The 16,605-nt window shown below is 61.0% G+C and overlaps 1 protein-coding gene across 1 annotated transcript in view; it reads right to left on the reverse strand.

Annotated features, from left to right (window-relative positions):
* Positions 1-16,605, reverse strand: part of CPNE5 (copine 5) — an 83,950-nt gene that overhangs the window by 55,926 nt on the left and 11,419 nt on the right. The window contains exons 2-3 of the mRNA XM_084890064.1: positions 14,087-14,127; positions 12,903-12,949 (exon numbers count right to left, since the gene is read on the reverse strand). Coding sequence (XP_084746190.1) covers positions 12,903-12,949; positions 14,087-14,127 — 88 coding nt within the window. The remainder of the gene's footprint in view (positions 1-12,902; positions 12,950-14,086; positions 14,128-16,605) is intronic.

Here is a 16,605-nt window from a genome sequence, read left to right on the forward strand (position 1 = left end):
TGTTGACTCTTCCTGTGGGGTCTGGGTGTCCCTGACCTGTACCTCTGCTCACCACCATCCACTGCAGCCCCTACACACACACACACACACACACACACACACACACACATACACACACACACATACACACACACACACACTCTCACAGTCCTGATCCCTCCATAAACATTCATTGATTAACAAGTTGACCCTTCCGCCTAGAGATCTCAGAGCTGAAGGAACCAAATCCTCTCAACCAACGAGAAAACAGAGGCAGGAGACCGGCCGGGTTCTGACGGAGGTCACGCTGCTAATGAGGAAAAGGCTGTGACGGAGCCCAGGTGGCACAGCGCCCCGCTCGCCCAGACGCCCGTCAGCGCAGCCTCGGGCTCTTCCTCCCATCACACCCTCCTCCTCCTTCTCCTCTTTGAAACACTTCCCTCATCCACGTCTCATTTAATCCCCAAGGACCCTGTGCACCGAGATTATTGCCAAGGCCCTCCCCCTGCAGACAAAGGAGCAGAGCTCCAGAGGGAGGACCTGCCCGCAGCCCCAGGGTTGGCGGCGGGGCCGAGTGGTCCCCTGCTCAGTCAGAGGGTGGCTCTGCAAGCCTGAACGGTCCTAGGGATCCTAGCGTGCCCTTTAGGTGTACGGGATGACGCTCTGCTCTGCCTTTGTACAAATTACAGCGGGGTGGAGCTTTGGAGACCTCCCATGCAAAGCGCGGGGCTATGCCCGCCCAGCGGGTGGTGGCCGAGGACCACTCTCCGCCACACAGCTGCTTCCTGGCCCCGCCGAGCGCCCTGGCATATACTATTGACGCTCCATCGCTGGGACTCCAAAGGCCCGGCCCAGCCCTTCGTGAATCATGTTCATCCAGATTAAAGACAGAGGCCAGAAAGCCACGGACGTAGACAGACACAGGAAGAGGGAGTGTGTCTGCTCTAGGAACAGGCAGGCGGTGCCCAGGGCAGGGAGGGGGTGACCCAAGGTCTGGGCACCTGCAAGGAGGGTTGGGTCTCGGAGAGGGGCACAGAGGGCCGGCTTCCATGCCAGGGCCTGTCTGCTTCTGTGCCAGGGCTGCCACCATCGTGGGTCCAGAAAGTTCTGCAGCGCCCCTTGTAGAGGGAGGGAAACGGGCGAGTGCGGAAGGGCTGGCCCGGAGTGGCACAGGGAGAGCTGGCCCTCGGCCTCCCTGAGAGCCGTCTTCTCCGGCCTCAGGTGAGAACGGCAGTGGTGAGGGGGGGGGGGGGGGAGGCGGGGGATTCCCTCTGCCCCAGGCCAGCAGCAGCCTGTGAGCGTGTGCGAGCTCCTAATGAAAGACTTCCGCCTAAAAGCCTGTTCCTAATTAGCCTTTGTTCCGGATAATCTGTCAAGCCCGGCTCCTGGGGAAAGAACCTTTTACCAGTGAGCCTGGCTGCCACACGCTGACAAACGCCCTCCACCAGCCCGTCCCTGGTGGCTGCACCCCTGAGCCCTGGGTCCGGCTGCAGATACGGGGGGGAGGGCCCTCAGCAAGCCCCTCCCTGAAGCCACCCCTGGCTCCCAACAACGGCCCCTGGACGTCTGAAATCCCATCAGTGGTTCCTTCCTCCTGGGAGAGCACTGGTTTCTCACTCAGGGCTTCTTTTCTTTTCTTTTTCATCCTCACCCCGGTCTATATTTTTATTAATTGTAGATAGAGGATGGGAGTGGGAAGGGAGAAGAGGAGGAGAGGAGAGGGGCAGGGGGAGAGGAAGAGCAATGTGAGAAACATCGATCAGTCGCCTCCCATCCATGCTCCTACTGAGGATGTTCCCCGAAACCTAGATGCACACCCTGAGCAGGAATCAAACCCACAGCCTTTTGGTGCGGGGCACCACGCTCCAAACCACTGAGCCTTGGCCGGCTCGCTGGGGCTCTTACAGGAAGAGCCGCTGTGGAACATGGTCTGCTCCGGGCACTGCTCATGTGGGAGCTCATCTCCCCCCCCCCCCCCCCCCCGCCCTGCCCCGAGCAGGTCCCAAGCCGTACACCTGCCCAAGGCCCCAGCCTAGAAGGCGGCAGCTGGACTGGGACCAGTCACCTGGGCTTTGGAGCCCACGCTCTCAGCAGCTCAGCCGCGCGACGAAGTGCCCTGGACGCTGACACGAGAGAGTAAATAGATTGACCGGCCGCCGCGGGACCTGGCCTGGAACCTCAGGGTTACTAGGACAGCGCGCTCCTTCCTCCTTGATGTTTACCCACAGGCAGCAACGCCTCTCTGGGTAAAGCATCAGAGGCAGCAGGAGTCACCACCCCCAGTTCGCCCTGAGGCACCACATCGAACGGAGCTGAAAGGGCCTCTCTGGAAGTCCAGGCCTGGGCCGGGGAGGAGCCCGGGACCAGACCCCCTCACTCCCGGCTCTGCTGCTTTCCAGGCTGAGTCACTGGGCAGAGAAAGCAAAGACCCCTTTGTGCCTCTGCTTCTCTCCTAGGGTGTGGGGAGACAGGGGTGGGGCGTGGAGGGGGGAGGCCCAGGGTGCTGCCGCGTGGAGGCTGCTCAGGGAGGTAGGAATGTCAGCCGTGGCTCAGGGGACAGAGCCTCCCCGGCTCTGTCTGGCGGTAGTACATAGTTACAAGCACTGGGCATAGCCAGGCACTGTGCTGATTCTGCCATTTAGTCCCCCCACGGCCCAGTGAGCAGGCATTGGAGCCCCGTTTTACTGATGAAAACGAAGGCTCAGCCTGACTGGTGTGGTTCAGTGGCTGAGCTTTAACCCGTGAATCAAGAGCTCACTGTTCGATTCCCAGTCAGGCCACATGCCCAGGTTGCAGGCTCGGTCCCAATGGGAGACGTGCAGGAGGCGGCCAATCGATGTCTCCCTCTCCTCAATGTTTCTATCATTCCTTCCTCTTCCTTTTTTCTAAAATCAATAAAAACATATTTTTAAACAAAGAACAACAAAAAGCTCGGGCTCGGAGAGGTAAAGGGAAGGGGCAGAGTAAGGATCTGAAGGGGCCGGGCAGTGTGTCCTCAGGGGGCCCCAGCGGGTTCTAATGCCCCAGCATTAACAATAGGTGCCCAGCCGAAACCGGTTTGGCTCAATGGATAGAGCGTCAGCTTGGGGACTGAAAGGTCCCGGGTTCGATTCCGGTCAAGGGCACGTACCTTGGTTGTGGGCATATCCCCAGTAGGGGGTGTGCAAGAGGCAGCTGGTCGATGACTCTCATCGATGTTTCTAACTCTCTACCCCTCTCTCTTCCTCTCTGTACAAAATCAATAAAATATATTAAAAAAACAAAAAACAAAAAACAAAAACAATAGGTGCCCAGCCGAAACCGGTTTGGCTCAGTGGATAGAGTGTCCGCCTGCGGACTGAAAGGTCCCGGGTTCGATTCCGGTCAAGGGCATATATCTTGGTTGCGGACACATCCCCAGTGGAGGGTGTGCAGGAGGCAGCTGATCAATGATTCTCTCTCATCCATGTTTCTAGCTCTCTGACCCTCTCTCTTCCTCCCTGTAAAAAATCAATAAAACTTAAAAAAAAAAAAAAAAAAAAAAAAAAAAAAAGAATAGGTGCCCAGGACCCATGTGCTCCTAAGCCAGGACTTCTGACTCCTGATGACGGGGAGTCAGGACCCCGAGAATTCAGCTGCATGACGAGAGCCAAGCCCCCTGGAGGCTGCCCACAGGAGCAGGGCTCACGGGGGCCCTTCTGCAGGGGCAGACTCCTGAGCCGGCCGCACTCTCCATGGAGTGCACCTCGTCTCCAGCATTGGGAGTTGGGCCTTAGCAAGAACAAGGCCCAGTCATTACCGTGAACATTCTGATAAAGGCCAATGTCGCACGGCGGGGCCTGTGTTGTTCGTCAGGGACCCTACCTTGGGCTCACGGCCTGGCGGGCAGAGGGTCATTTTGTTTCAAACTCGTGGCCAATGGATGAGCTGGATCCCCACTGCCCTTGCCCACGGGGTCTCACGCCAGGATCTCCACAGACCGCACTGCCTTTCCGCTCTGCCTCCCCCCTGCAATCCACGCCGCACACAGAGGCCGGAGGCTTCTTTCTGAGACACAGACGAGGCTGCACCCCTCCCCTGCTCACACCCTCAAGTCACCTCCCGGCACACTTCGAGCAGCACGTGAGCTCTGACATGGCCCGTGATGCCCTCAGGGTCCGCCCCTGCCAACCTCTGTGACCACCTCACCCATGGTCTTCACTCCTCACACCGCTCAACCCTATGGCCCCCTGAGCAGACCGCCCACCTCCTGCTCACGCTCTGGGCCACAGCCTCCCTCTCAGGGGCGCACAGGGCATTCTCACCTCCGGGCAGTGCTCATTCAGGCCCCATTCCTGCAATGCCCTTCCTTTCTCCCTCCATCCTCCCAGTGCCGCCTGCTCCAGGGAGCCTCCCAGCCCGCCTGGACCTCCCCGTGCTGGGAAGCACTGAGAATTCACCTCTGCACCAGGGTGGCTCCTGACCGAGTTATGGTCTGAAACTTGGGCTTCCTAGAGGATCTGTTCTAATACACTCACCAAGATGAAGACAGCGAGGCTTTCAAATCCTTCGATGTCTGAGGTGGTCTCCCCAGCTCCCCGAAAGGTCCTAGATGGGGGGAACTCCCTGCTTTATACCCTGGAGGGTAACAGTGTCTTATTCAAGTGACTCCTCTTCTCTTGGCCTCCATGCTCCTATCTGTAGAATGGGTTACCTGAGATAAAGTGTGTAAGCTGTCTGGTATCTTGTCTGTGCCCAGGGCCTGTCAGTGATACTACTGTGTTTCCCCAAAAATAAGACAACCTCCGAAAATAAGACCTACTTACAGGTTTCCTTCTGAGTGAAATATAAGGCATCCCCCCCGAAAATAAGGCCTATCTCCAGACTCTTGATATTGCAATAAACAAGCCATTCAAAGACAATTTGCACATGGAAATTAATGACTACATTGAAAGTAGAATGGAGAGAAATGAGCGTGGAAACTTTGTGAAACCTAAACTGCAAGAAGTTGTGACTTGGGTTTAGAATTCATGGGAGAAAATCACTGACAGTTGCATTGCAAATGCACTGCGAGCAGGCTACCTTGACAAGAAGTACTCATTTAAAGACAGTGCTATTGCTAAACATGAGAGATTTAGTCCACTGATTCTGAAAGAAATGGAGTCACAAGAAATTCACCAGGAAATTCAGGAATTGGATTGTTATGATGATGTTCCAGAAGATGATGACATGATTGTCACTGAATAAATGAGTAAATTCTTGATACTGTAGGATTCACAGTTTGTCTTGTTTGTGTTGACAACCATCGTACTACAGTACCGTATACAGGTAATAAATTTCCTTTATCTTCATTTAACAATAAATGTGTACCGTATTCTTCTTCATGGAAAAATAAGACATCCCCTGAAAATAAGACCTAGCGCTTCTTTGGGAGCAAAAATTAATATAAGACACTGTCTTATTTTCGGGGAAACAGGGTATTAACAAGCGCGATCTTTTATCAAGTACCTGGCTCCACCCGCTCATCCTGTGTCGTCTCCAATCCTTACACAACCCGGCAGGTAGGTATTGCTCACTGCCCACTTCACGTCAGGCTCAGAGAGGGTACGTGTCGAGTACAAGGCAACACAGCTATAAGCACCAAGGTCCTGACCCAACTTCTGCGAGTCAGGTTTGTCTGACTCCCACCCTCTGGCCCCCTGGGGAGAGAACCCTGGTTTCCCAGCCGTGTGCCTGGGCCGGTTTCTTCCCCTGCCTGGGTGTGGGGATGGCCTGTGCCTGGCCTCAGAGCTGCCATGAGGAGCAGGGAATGGGTAGGAGATGCCGGGCACATGGCAGGCACAAGTAAAAGATGCCCGCTGTTACAGAGCAGATGTTCTGAACATCTTGGCTGACTCTTTTCCTTAAACAACCGGAGTCACTGAGAGCAATGCCGGCTGCTGGGGGAGGGTGTCTGGGTTTGGAGAGCTGGGACAGCCGTCAGATGAAGGCCGGACGGCCTGGGGCTCTCCTCTGTGGGAACTGAGGAGCGAGGGCCTGAGGCACCGCCTGCCTGGACGCAGCGGAGGAACTGGGCGAGGGGAGAGGCGGGAACAGGCCAGGAGGCAGGCGGGAAATCCTCCAGCCAAATAGCTGGGGTCTTGTTTTATTTTGTTCATATTATTTTAAATTGTTTTTTAAATGAGTTTCGTCCATCCTAAGCATGGGAGTCACATAGGAAAGACGCTAACCAGGAGGCCGCACCTCCGTACGTGGCCTCATGGGCACTGGAGAGCCCGTTAACTGAGGGCAGTGAGTGATGATTCTTCACAGCCAGCGGGGAGGGTGGAGAGACACGGACGGTCAGAGGCGTGAACAAGCACGCAGCACTCGCACAAGCAGGCGTGAGCACCTGCAGACACCGCGGCCTCACACCTCGGGAGTGTGTCTGGGCTGCTGACGCACTGGGTCTCCCTCGCCCGAGGCTGTGGCGTCCTGATCCTCACGGACGGACGAGGGGGCCTCGTCCCAGGCTGCCCCCAGCGAGCCGCTAGGCAGGGGGCAGGCGGACCTCGCTGAGCTCAGGAGGACAGGCGTGTGACTGGGGCCACTCGCTCAGATTGCATTAGTCTGACCTAACCATCGGCCCATGTGAGACTCTCAGCGTTTTCAAACTGCAGGTCCCTGTGGTGGTTCCACCGAACCTGCCGGTGCAGGTGGCAGAAGTCGCATCGATGTTGTGCCGGACCACCGTGGGCAGCCAACGGGGCTGGATGGCTTCCTGACCCCGGTGAACCCCAGCCCTCCCTGAGCTGCGCGGCCTCACCCCAGTCGCTTCACCTTCCGCAGCCTCCGTGTCCGCCTGAGCTGAGCCAGCCGCCTCCCCAGGCCGCGCACGGGCACGAGCCAGCCAAGCAGGCATGGGGCCGAGTCGGGGGTTCCTTCCAGTGGCCTCTGGGAGGGCCCCGGTGGGAAGGGTTCTGACCCGGCTAGGGAGGTGACTCACCTCGAGGGGAAGCCTGCGCTGAGCTCTGAGAGCCGCTGGAGCTGGAAGAGCCTTCAGGGCAGGAGGAACGAGAGGGGGAGGAGGGACACTGCCTGCCCGGGTGCGGGGTGACCTTCAGAGCCAGAGCTGGAGCACGTGGGGCCTGGAGAGGGCAGGATGCAGAAAGGCCACCACCAGAGGGGCCGGGCCCGTGGCAGGCTGACGGGAGGTGCCCACAGCACACCAGCAGGGACGGAGCCCAGGAGGCAGGGGGTGGGGACCACCCCTCCTGGCAGCCAGGCGCCACGGTGCTCGCTCTGTCGGGCAGGACAGCGATGGCGGAGTCCCTGGGTCCAGCCAGTCCCACGGAGCCCTGATGAGCGTCCCTTCCACACAGGGCTGTCCCTGCAGCCCCTTTTCCCCTGGGCTGGACAAGCGGACGGCGCAGGACACACAGCAGGGTTGTGTGTAACGGAAGCCTGCTATGAGGAGTGCCACCTGGCGCTCTGAGCCCTCCCAAGGGCAGGCTTGGTGTCGGTCACAGGACCTCGAGTGTGGCCACTGGTGCTGTGACAGAGCGCCGGCTGGGCAGCACCGCGTTGCCACGGGCATCTCCAGGCGCCGTCAGAGCATTCTCTCCCCCAGGTCTCCGAACCCCATTACCGGTGAGAACATTGAGACCCAGGTCACAGTGAAGGTCAGAGCTGGGAGGGGAACAGGCCTGGGCCGCATCTGACAAGGCATTGGACGGTTATTCACGATGTCCTGAGGGACCAGATGGAGAAAAGGTGGGGGGGGGGGCGTGTTGCAAGTTGTGTAGATCCCAGGGCTGAACAAAGGTCAACTAGAGAACTGAGGTCAACTGGCGAGGCCTGAGGGAGGAACACAGACCCAGCCCACCCAGCCGCTCCTCACTGGTGGCCATGACCGCCACCCTGCACCAGGAGACAGAGCCAAGATGCCGGACGCACAGTTGAAACTCAACATGACCTTCAGAGACCACACACAGACTGAATCTACCCAAGGAGCCATAATGGAGGCAATGCAAATCACACTGAGATTCAAAACCCAACTTCAAGTCTGAGCCGAATCCTCTGTGAATCAGCAGCAGCTCATGTGAGAAAGACACAGCAGCCCCCAACTCCATGTGAAGTCGGAGACACCATCACAGGGCAGGTGGGGTATTAGCACGGACAGTGCACGGCCCTGAGGGAGATGCAGAATGCAGAGGCCTGGGGAGGAGTGTGACTGTGTAGCTCATGCCCCTGAGGAGGGCGGCCCATGATGAGGCTGGACAAGTGGACAGCATGGACACACACTTGGGGAAGGACAGTGAAGAACCTCTTTCACACCATCCTCTCTGTGCTTGTTTCCTCCTCATGAAATGGGACCGAGAACCATAGCAAATAACAATAATAATAATGCCTCCTGTCCAGGTTCGTCGCGAGGGCTAAGCGAGCGGCTGTGGGCGTGCTCGGAGCGGAGCCTGGCACACTCCGCTCCGGAAGCACATGCTGTCGGCTCCGCTGTGGCTGACTGTCGCCCCGGATTGACAGTGAGCCCGCCGGCTGTGAACTGTCTGTGCTCACCCTCTGTGCCCCCAGCACTCGCCCTGCCACACGCGGTGCCGGCACAGGCTCACGGAGCCACAGTGACAAGATTATCCCAGATACTTGGCGATGAGCCGTCATCCTCGCCGGGGTTAGTGACCAGCGGGCTGCGGTCACTCAGAATAGACGGAGCGCTCTGGTGGGGATGTGTGGGCTGGCCGGCTGGGCCCCGTGCCCGGCGAGTGGTAGGGGTCCATCAGCGGGACACCCTAACACCCTCTCCCCCTTACCCCGGGGCCCTCGGCCAGGGCGGCCACCTGGCAGGGGAGAGGCAGGATCACACACACACACACTCACACACACACACACACACACACTTTCCAATGGGACCCTGCCCGCCTGCTTCCCCCGGACAGCGGAAGGCCCTGCCAAGGCTTGATGCAAACAGTGCTCGACTTCCTGGGCTAAAATCACGTCTCGAGTCAATTTTCATAAAATGTGGTGACAGATTTAGGCGCTGGGAAGATGGAGCTTTCTCCGGAGGCACTGAAATGACCCAGACGGTTAGAATCAGCGGAAACGGGCAGCCAGGGGCTGCGAGAAGAGCCTCATCCCTCTGCGGCCGGTGCGAGCAGAGCGGGTCAGGCCCCGCCTGGGGGGACCCCGGGCCGGCTCTGGGCCCCGCTGGTCACGGACGCCTCTCCCGGCCAAGACTCCGCCAGCAGACGCCTGCAGGGCACCAGCGGGGGCCACTGCGCTCTGTTCACCCGCGAGGCAGTCTTCCTTCCCAGGCCCCTTCCACGGGGAGGGGCCCAGATGGTTTCTCACTTTCTCCATTCCTGAGGCTTTCCTCTGGGGTCACACAGGGAATCAATTCGCAAGAGGTAGGACCTCGACATGTGTGAGTGCACCTTCTCTTTTCCCGAACAGCCTGAAGCCTGTGTGCTGGGGGACTGCCCCACCCCTAATGCCCCACAATGGCACATCCATGGCTTGGACTTAAGCTTACTTGACCAGCAGCCATTGTGGGAAAGAATTCTCTTCCATGAAAAGCGCCCCCTGGCTGCCGGGGGGCTGAGAGACACCCTCATCAGCAGGATTAGGGAAGCCTGGGCCAAGAAGCTTGCCTAAGGGAGCTGTGCTGCTTCACCCACTCACTACCCCAGCCCACATATTGTTCAGATTCCTCGGAAGGAGCCCCCAGACCTCAATGTCTTTGTCCGGTCCTATCCTCACAAATGTATTGTTTCTGTGCCTGAGAAACGTAAAAAGATGGCTGGTTACCATTTCGGACAGCACCATCTTTTATGGCCTGCCATGCACACATACCAAGTCGGTATTTCCCATTAATCTGGTCTTGTGACAGTTTTATTGAGTCCAAGAACTCCAGAAGGGGGGGGGCCCGGGCGGGGGGGGGGGGTCTCCCCTCCCCATAGTACCTGTGGCTGAGCTCTCCCCTCACCCCTGGAGGCTGGGCGCGGTGCTGCCTGCCTCTCGGACCTGGGGTCCGTCTCCTTGGCCTCTAGAGACCCTCCTGTCTGAACTCTGACCCCAGGACCCACCTTTTCCTGTATCGTCAGCCCGCACCCTGAACGCCAGCCTCGCTCATCGGCTCCATGTCTGCTCGGGCGTCTCCACTTGCCCCTCCGGATCCACCCCTGCCCTCTCCACCTGAGCCGTGCCCGGAGGCTGGCCAGTGCAGACCGCACCAGCCTTCCCCACCCCAGGCCTGCCTGTGGGCCCACCAATGGGCGCAGGCAGCCAGCAGAGGTGGGAAGAGAGCGAGGCTCCCGGGCTGACCTGTCCCTCCACAGGGGGCTCCTGCTCCTGTCCTGAAGCCCCCTGACCCCTAAGGCTGCCACTGCTGCCGCCTCCTGACCCATCACCCCCGCTGGCATCCCTAAAACCTGCCCCTGTTTATAACACCCATCCCCAGCTACCGGAACCTGGACTGGCCTCTCACTCCAGCCACCCCAAACCGTTACTGCGGGGGAGGGGCGGGGCTGTGCGGTGTCCCCCCCACACCCCCCACCCCCAGCTCCACTGAGACCCAGCTCCCGGGGACACTCCCACTGCAGGGGGGTCTAGCCCTGGCTCAGCCCCCTGAGGCCCGTCCTGCCCCTCGGAGAATGGGGAGGGTGATCCCCGAAGCTCCCTCCACCCACATCCTCCCCTTCTCTACACCACGCGCCCCTCAGCCAGAGGGCTGTGTTCAATCAAACCCCATTTTATAAACCCGTGAGCTGTTCACACAGCAACTCTCCTCCAAACGCCCGCTCTCCTCCCTGGTGCCCTCACGCAGGTTCTTCACGCCGGCGCTGCCTGCCCAGCTGCCCGCCCCCCGCCCGCCGCTCTCCCGCCGCTCCCTCTCCCCCACCCGCACCCGCACCCGCACCCGCACCCGCACCTGGGCTGTTGCCCAGCACCCCATCGACGCTTCCTGTTGCAAATATTGACTGAAGCAGGGCGGTGCCCGGCAGGCTGCGGACGATGCTGCTCCATGATATTTACCCACAGTGACTCCGCCCCAGGCACGCGACACCGTCTTGTTCCGCTCCCACCACAGGCCTGCAGGCAGGTGCTAGCCCCGTGTTACACGTGTGGAAACTGAGGCACAGGCAGGCTAAGCCCCTTGCCTGGGGCCCCACCCCCAGGAAGAGCTGGAGCCAGGATCACAGCGCAGGTGCAGCTGACACAGACGCTCTGCCCCCCACACCCACCCCGCCTCCCCCTGCAGTGCCCCAGCCCCAGCCCAGCCCCGAGGGGAGACTGGCCAGGCTGGAGGAGAGTGCCCTTGGGAAGCCCCCCTCCTTTCCTGTCCAATCAGCCGCTTTCTGTGAAGCCGGCCCCAAGAGTAATTAGTCCCTTTAAGCCGCTAACGGCTTCCCCTGCGTTGGTCCACACTCTGATTGGCGCGTCTGGTCAGAGAGAGTGAGGAAGGAGGTGCAGCCCAGCCCGGCGGGCCTTTCCCAGACTCTGCGGGTGAACGGCAGCCCTCTGGCCACTTGCTGCCGCCACGGGAGGGGGGGGGGGGTCCATCCACGAGGACGATGAGAGACAAGGCCTGAGGTGCTGACGTTTGCTGGCTGTTGTCACCCTCACCATGTCTACACGAGGGACTCCCAGCTCTGGCAAGGACTGGAGTCACTGGAGATGGTGGGCAGGGGTTCACTTAACCGACGGTTCACTCGTCAGGACCTGGGGCAGCTGCTGGGGGGCAGGCGGGTGGAAGGGGGAGACATGGTGCTAGAGGCCATGCCCATGGCTGTCAGGCACAGAGATCACCTCTTCTGTCCCCTCAGACTGGGGCTCCCTGAGGACAGGGCTGTGTCCCCTCAGACTGGGGCTCCCTGAGGACAGGGCTGTGTCCTCTCAGACTGGGGCTCCCTGAGGACAGGGCCGTGTCCCCTCAGACTGGGGCTCCCTGAGGACAGGGCCGTGTCCCCTCAGACTGGGGCTCCCTGAGGACAGGGCCGTGTCCCCTCAGACTGGGGCTCCCTGAGGACAGGGCCGTGTCCCCTCAGACTGGGGCTCCCTGAGGACAGGGCCGTGTCCCCTCAGACTGGGGCTCCCTGAGGACAGGGCCGTGTCCCCTCAGACTGGGGCTCCCTGAGGACAGGGCCGTGTCCCCTCAGACTGGGGCTCCCTGAGGACAGGGCCGTGTCCCCTCAGACTGGGGCTCCCTGAGGACAGGGCCGGGTCCCCTCAGATGGGGGCTCCCTGAGGACAGGGCTGTGTCCCCTCAGACTGGGGCTCCCTGAGGACAGGGCCGGGTCCCCTCAGATGGGGGCTCCCTGAGGACAGGGCTGTGTCCCCTCAGACTGGGGCTCCCTGAGGACAGGCTGTGTCCCCCTCAGACTGGGGCTCCCTGAGGACAGGGCTGTGTCCCCTCAGACTGGGGCTCCCTGAGGACAGGGCCGTGTCCCCTCAGATGGGGGCTCCCTGAGGACAGGGCCGTGTCCCCTCAGACTGGGGCTCCCTGAGGACAGGGCTGTGTCCCCTCAGACTGGGGCTCCCTGAGGACAGGGCTGTGTCCCCTCAGACTGGGGCTCCCTGAGGACAGGCTGTGTCCCCCTCAGACTGGGGCTCCCTGAGGACAGGGCTGTGTCCCCTCAGACTGGGGCTCCCTGAGGACAGGGCCGGGTCCCCTCAGATGGGGGCTCCCTGAGGACAGGGCCGTGTCCCCTCAGACTGGGGCTCCCTGAGGACAGGCTGTGTCCCCCTCAGACGGGGGCTCCCTGAGGACAGGAACTTTCCAGTCCACTGGATTCTTCCTGCAGCAGCAGGGACAATTCCCCGTCTCCACACCTCACTCTCCCTCCCCTGGGCTCAGAGGCTGTGGTTATGAGCATGGGGGGGGGGGGGGGGTTCCAGTCAGGTGACCACCATGAGGGGCCAGCAGACTCCTGCAGGGCCAGGCTGGTGTCTGGTGGGGAAGGGGCTGGACCTACCTCCCTCCACTGCTTGTTCTCCATGCCTTGGGTATACATGACGCACACTGCGGGGAGAGGAGGGAAAGGGTTAGCATGTCACACAGGCCTGTGCAGAGGGCCTGGGGGCGGGCGGGGCCTCGAGAGAGTGGGCTTCAGTGGCAGGTGGGGTCTGGGTAGGGTGACCAGATTTTAACATTGGTAAAGCGGGACACCATTGATGAGGTGGGGGTGGTGGGGGGAGTTCTTGATTAAAAAGGTGGTCTATATGGAGCCGTTCCCTAACTTGTTGTGCATTCTTTCCAAAAATTGGGACTTGTTTAAAATGCTACGGGACACGGGACAATTTGTTAAATATTGGGACTGTCCCGCCAAAGTGGGACATCTGGTCACCTTAGGTCTGGGGCATCCTCGGTTTGGAGAATGGAACCTAAACAGTGGTCGGCAAACTCATTAGTCAACAGAGCCAAATATCAACAGCACGACGATTGAAATTTCTTTTGAGAGCCAAATGTTTTAAACTTAAACTTCTTCTAATGCCACTTCTTCAACATAGACTCGCCCAGGCCGTGGTATTTTGTGGAAGAGCCACACTCAAGGGGCCAAAGAGCCGCATGTGGCCCGCGAGCCGCAGTTTGCCAACCATGTGCCCGGGAGGAGTGCCCCCTGGGAGAAGGTCAGGGCCGTTTGCATCTAGGCCTGAGCGAGTGTGAGGCGGGCAGACGGGTGGGGGTTGGGGGGCGTGATGGGTGCCTGGGTGACTGGGTGGCAGGAGAGCACCTAAAACTCCCTCACCTTGGGGCTCCCGGCAGCCTCAGGCCGTCACTGTCCCAGCCCCCACCGATGGGCCACTGCGGCTGGGAGGAGGCCCGTGGCCTGCATGAGGTCACACACTTCAGTGCCATTTCTCTGGCTAGAACCCTGGACTCCAACGTCAGGGCTGAATCCCCTGGACCACAGCCAGCTGAGGCTGAAATGTACGGGTCTCCCTGGTTCTGAAAACTCCGGGCCTGAAACGTTGACCCGCCCCGCCCGCCATTGTGTTGAGGCTTCACACGCGTGGGGGTTGGGAGGGCCAGCGCCAGTCCTCTCTCCAGACGGCGTTCGTGAGAACAGCCTGGACGGGACCCGGTGCCCGATGCCCAGTGAGGACTCCAGGGCTGGCCGCTGTGATCGCCACCTGACCGTGTCAGAGGAGGACTTACGTGGGTCAGACTTGGAAAACATGTCCTTGTCCAAAAGGTTCCTGAAAGAAGGGGAGAGAGGAGGAGTTAGCAGAGCAGGGGTGTGTGGGGGGGAGCACTCGGGGATCAGGGCTGTTCCTGAGGCCCGAAGCTGCCTCTGCTCGTTTGGCTCATTGCAGCCCATGGGGGAGGGCGGGCGGGGGGGGCGGTCCTCAGCTCAGCCTCCTACGGATGTGGCTCCCCACCACCCACCCACCTTGCACGCTTCGCACACGCTGTGCCCTGGGTCCCTCCGCCCCTCGCTCTCGGGGCACATCTCTCTGTGCCCATGTCTTAGCCGGTTCTAGAAGCTCCTCGTACTGCAGCTCTGTCCCTCAAAAAAATAAAAGCAGCTGTCAAAACCTATCCATCCGGGGTCCCGTTCTCTCGGGGCCCTCCTCACAACCGTCCATTCCGCCGTCTCACCGTGCTGGCGGACTAAAGAACCCTGCCTCCGGGGACGCAGGCCCGCCTGGGCGAGGCCACCGCGGACACGGGGCCTGCTGATCAGGTCGGAGGCTGCAGCCAGAGGCCGGGCCGCGTTGGGGGACCGAGAGGCCTTTGGCGGCAGGTGTGAGCCTCCGGCCTGCCTCTGTGCACTCCCGGCTCCGGCTCACGGGCGCAGCCCAGGGAGATGGGCCGGGCACGGCGCGAAGTGCCCTGCAGGCAGCAGCTGCCCTCGAGGTCAGTCCTGGGCGGCATCCTCCCATCTTACAGATGTGGAAGTGGAGGCAAGGCCTGTCCCGCACATCGGTGCAGGCGTTCGCGGGGACCTGGGCCGGCAGGAAGCACGCGGGAAGGCCCTCCAGCCCTCGGAGCCGTTTCCTCATCGGTGCAATGCAGACAGCAGCGCCAGCCTCCGAGGGGCTGGATGCCCTGGGCTCCTCCTCAGCCCTCCCTGCACCGGCCCCACACATGGTTCCTCCTGCCGCTCCCGGGGGCTTTCCCTGGCTCGGGGGCTGCAGATACCGGGACGTTTTCGCTCAGAGGGCAGCCCTCAACCAATGGCGGGCAGGAGCTGGGACATAAACTATGGCTTCCTCACTCCCTCCCCACACCCGCCCCTGCGGCTGCTCCAGGCTCCCCGAGGGGCCCAGAGGGATGGAGCCTGGGAACCTGCTCATTAAAGAGCCCCCTTGCCCCATCCCTGAGCCCCCTGCCTGCGGGAGCCACCCCCCACCCCGGAGGACAAGTGACCTGCTTTTCACACTGCCCTAACCAGAGGCTCTGCCCCGTCCCCCTCCCTCCCAGATGCCCCGGGGTCACCTCCCCCTTCTCCTCTCCATTCCCACACTCCCCCTTCCCAAAGAGGAGAAACACTCAGCACGGGTCTCATGGCTTCCTAACAGCCAACCCCAAATGTCAGAGCAGATGGACCCTGGACCATGTGTCTCACCTTCTCCTGAGGAGGGAGCAGGGCCCGGGGCAGGGCGGCCACTCCCCACAGCAGGCAGTGGGAGAGCCAGAAAGGCCCAGCCTGACCCTGCGTCCGCATCGCCAGAACCATCAGGAGGGACAGCCTGTCTGGGCAACCTGACCCCACACTCAATTCAATCGCCCTGACTTGGGAGCCAAAGGCCTACTGACAGACGGACGGACTGACAGGGAGCTGCAGTAGCAACCTGGCAGGAGCACATGGCATCCCCCGTGCCTGGTGGCCCCAGATTGTGCTCATGAATCCCTCAGTTCCAGTCCTCACGAAGACTCTCAGAGATGTCTCTGAGGGAGACCCCCAAATCCCCACCCTCCGCCAGTCTCTTCCTTCGGGGCCTCCCCGTGTGGCACACAGCCCCGCTGCTGGCCCCACCACCCTCCCCCACACCTGCTCCAGCCAGCTTCACTCTGGAAACATCTGACAGGCTCCCAGCCCTCGGCAGGGAGTGTCAGAGGCAGCTCTGAAAGGTGGGAGCGGGGGCTGCAGGTCAGTACCACTTACAGGTGCTCACCCCACCGCGGGGCGGGCCTGGGCCCGGGCTGCCCGCCCTCCTGCAGTGTGCTGGGCTGGGAGGCAGCAGCGTCCGCTTTGATTTAAACCAGGGACACCAGCCTTAGCCCCAAAGAGGACTCCGCCTGGTGGAACCTGGGGCAGGTGAGGAGCGGGAAAGTGAGAGAGGGCTGGGGCGGGCCTTCTCTGTCCTGAAGCTGTGACTACATAAACCCAGGACGGTCCGGCCGCAGGGGCTGAGCGGGCGCCTTTTCCCGCCCTCTATCCCCTGGGTCTGGCCTGGAACTCGGATTTGGGAAGAAGAGGAGAAGCAGAGGGGCTCGCCCACCCTCCCCGCCCGGGGAGAGGCGCACCGCCGGGCTGAGAAATGGGACCCAGCACCCTGCTTCGGGGCTCCCTGCCCAGTGACCGAGGGCCCTCACTGCGCCCGGGCCCCGCAGCCACGGGCAATGCTCCTCTGCCCCCACGCGGCTGCGGTCATCCTTCTAGACCCGCTCCTGCCTCCTGCTCGACGGAGCCTCTCTGGGCCTCCCCTGCGCATGACCAGCAGCCGTCC

This window comes from Pipistrellus hanaki (assembly GCF_964339955.1).
Source record: "Pipistrellus hanaki genome assembly, chromosome: 7".
NCBI classification, from domain to species: Eukaryota; Metazoa; Chordata; class Mammalia; order Chiroptera; family Vespertilionidae; genus Pipistrellus; species Pipistrellus hanaki.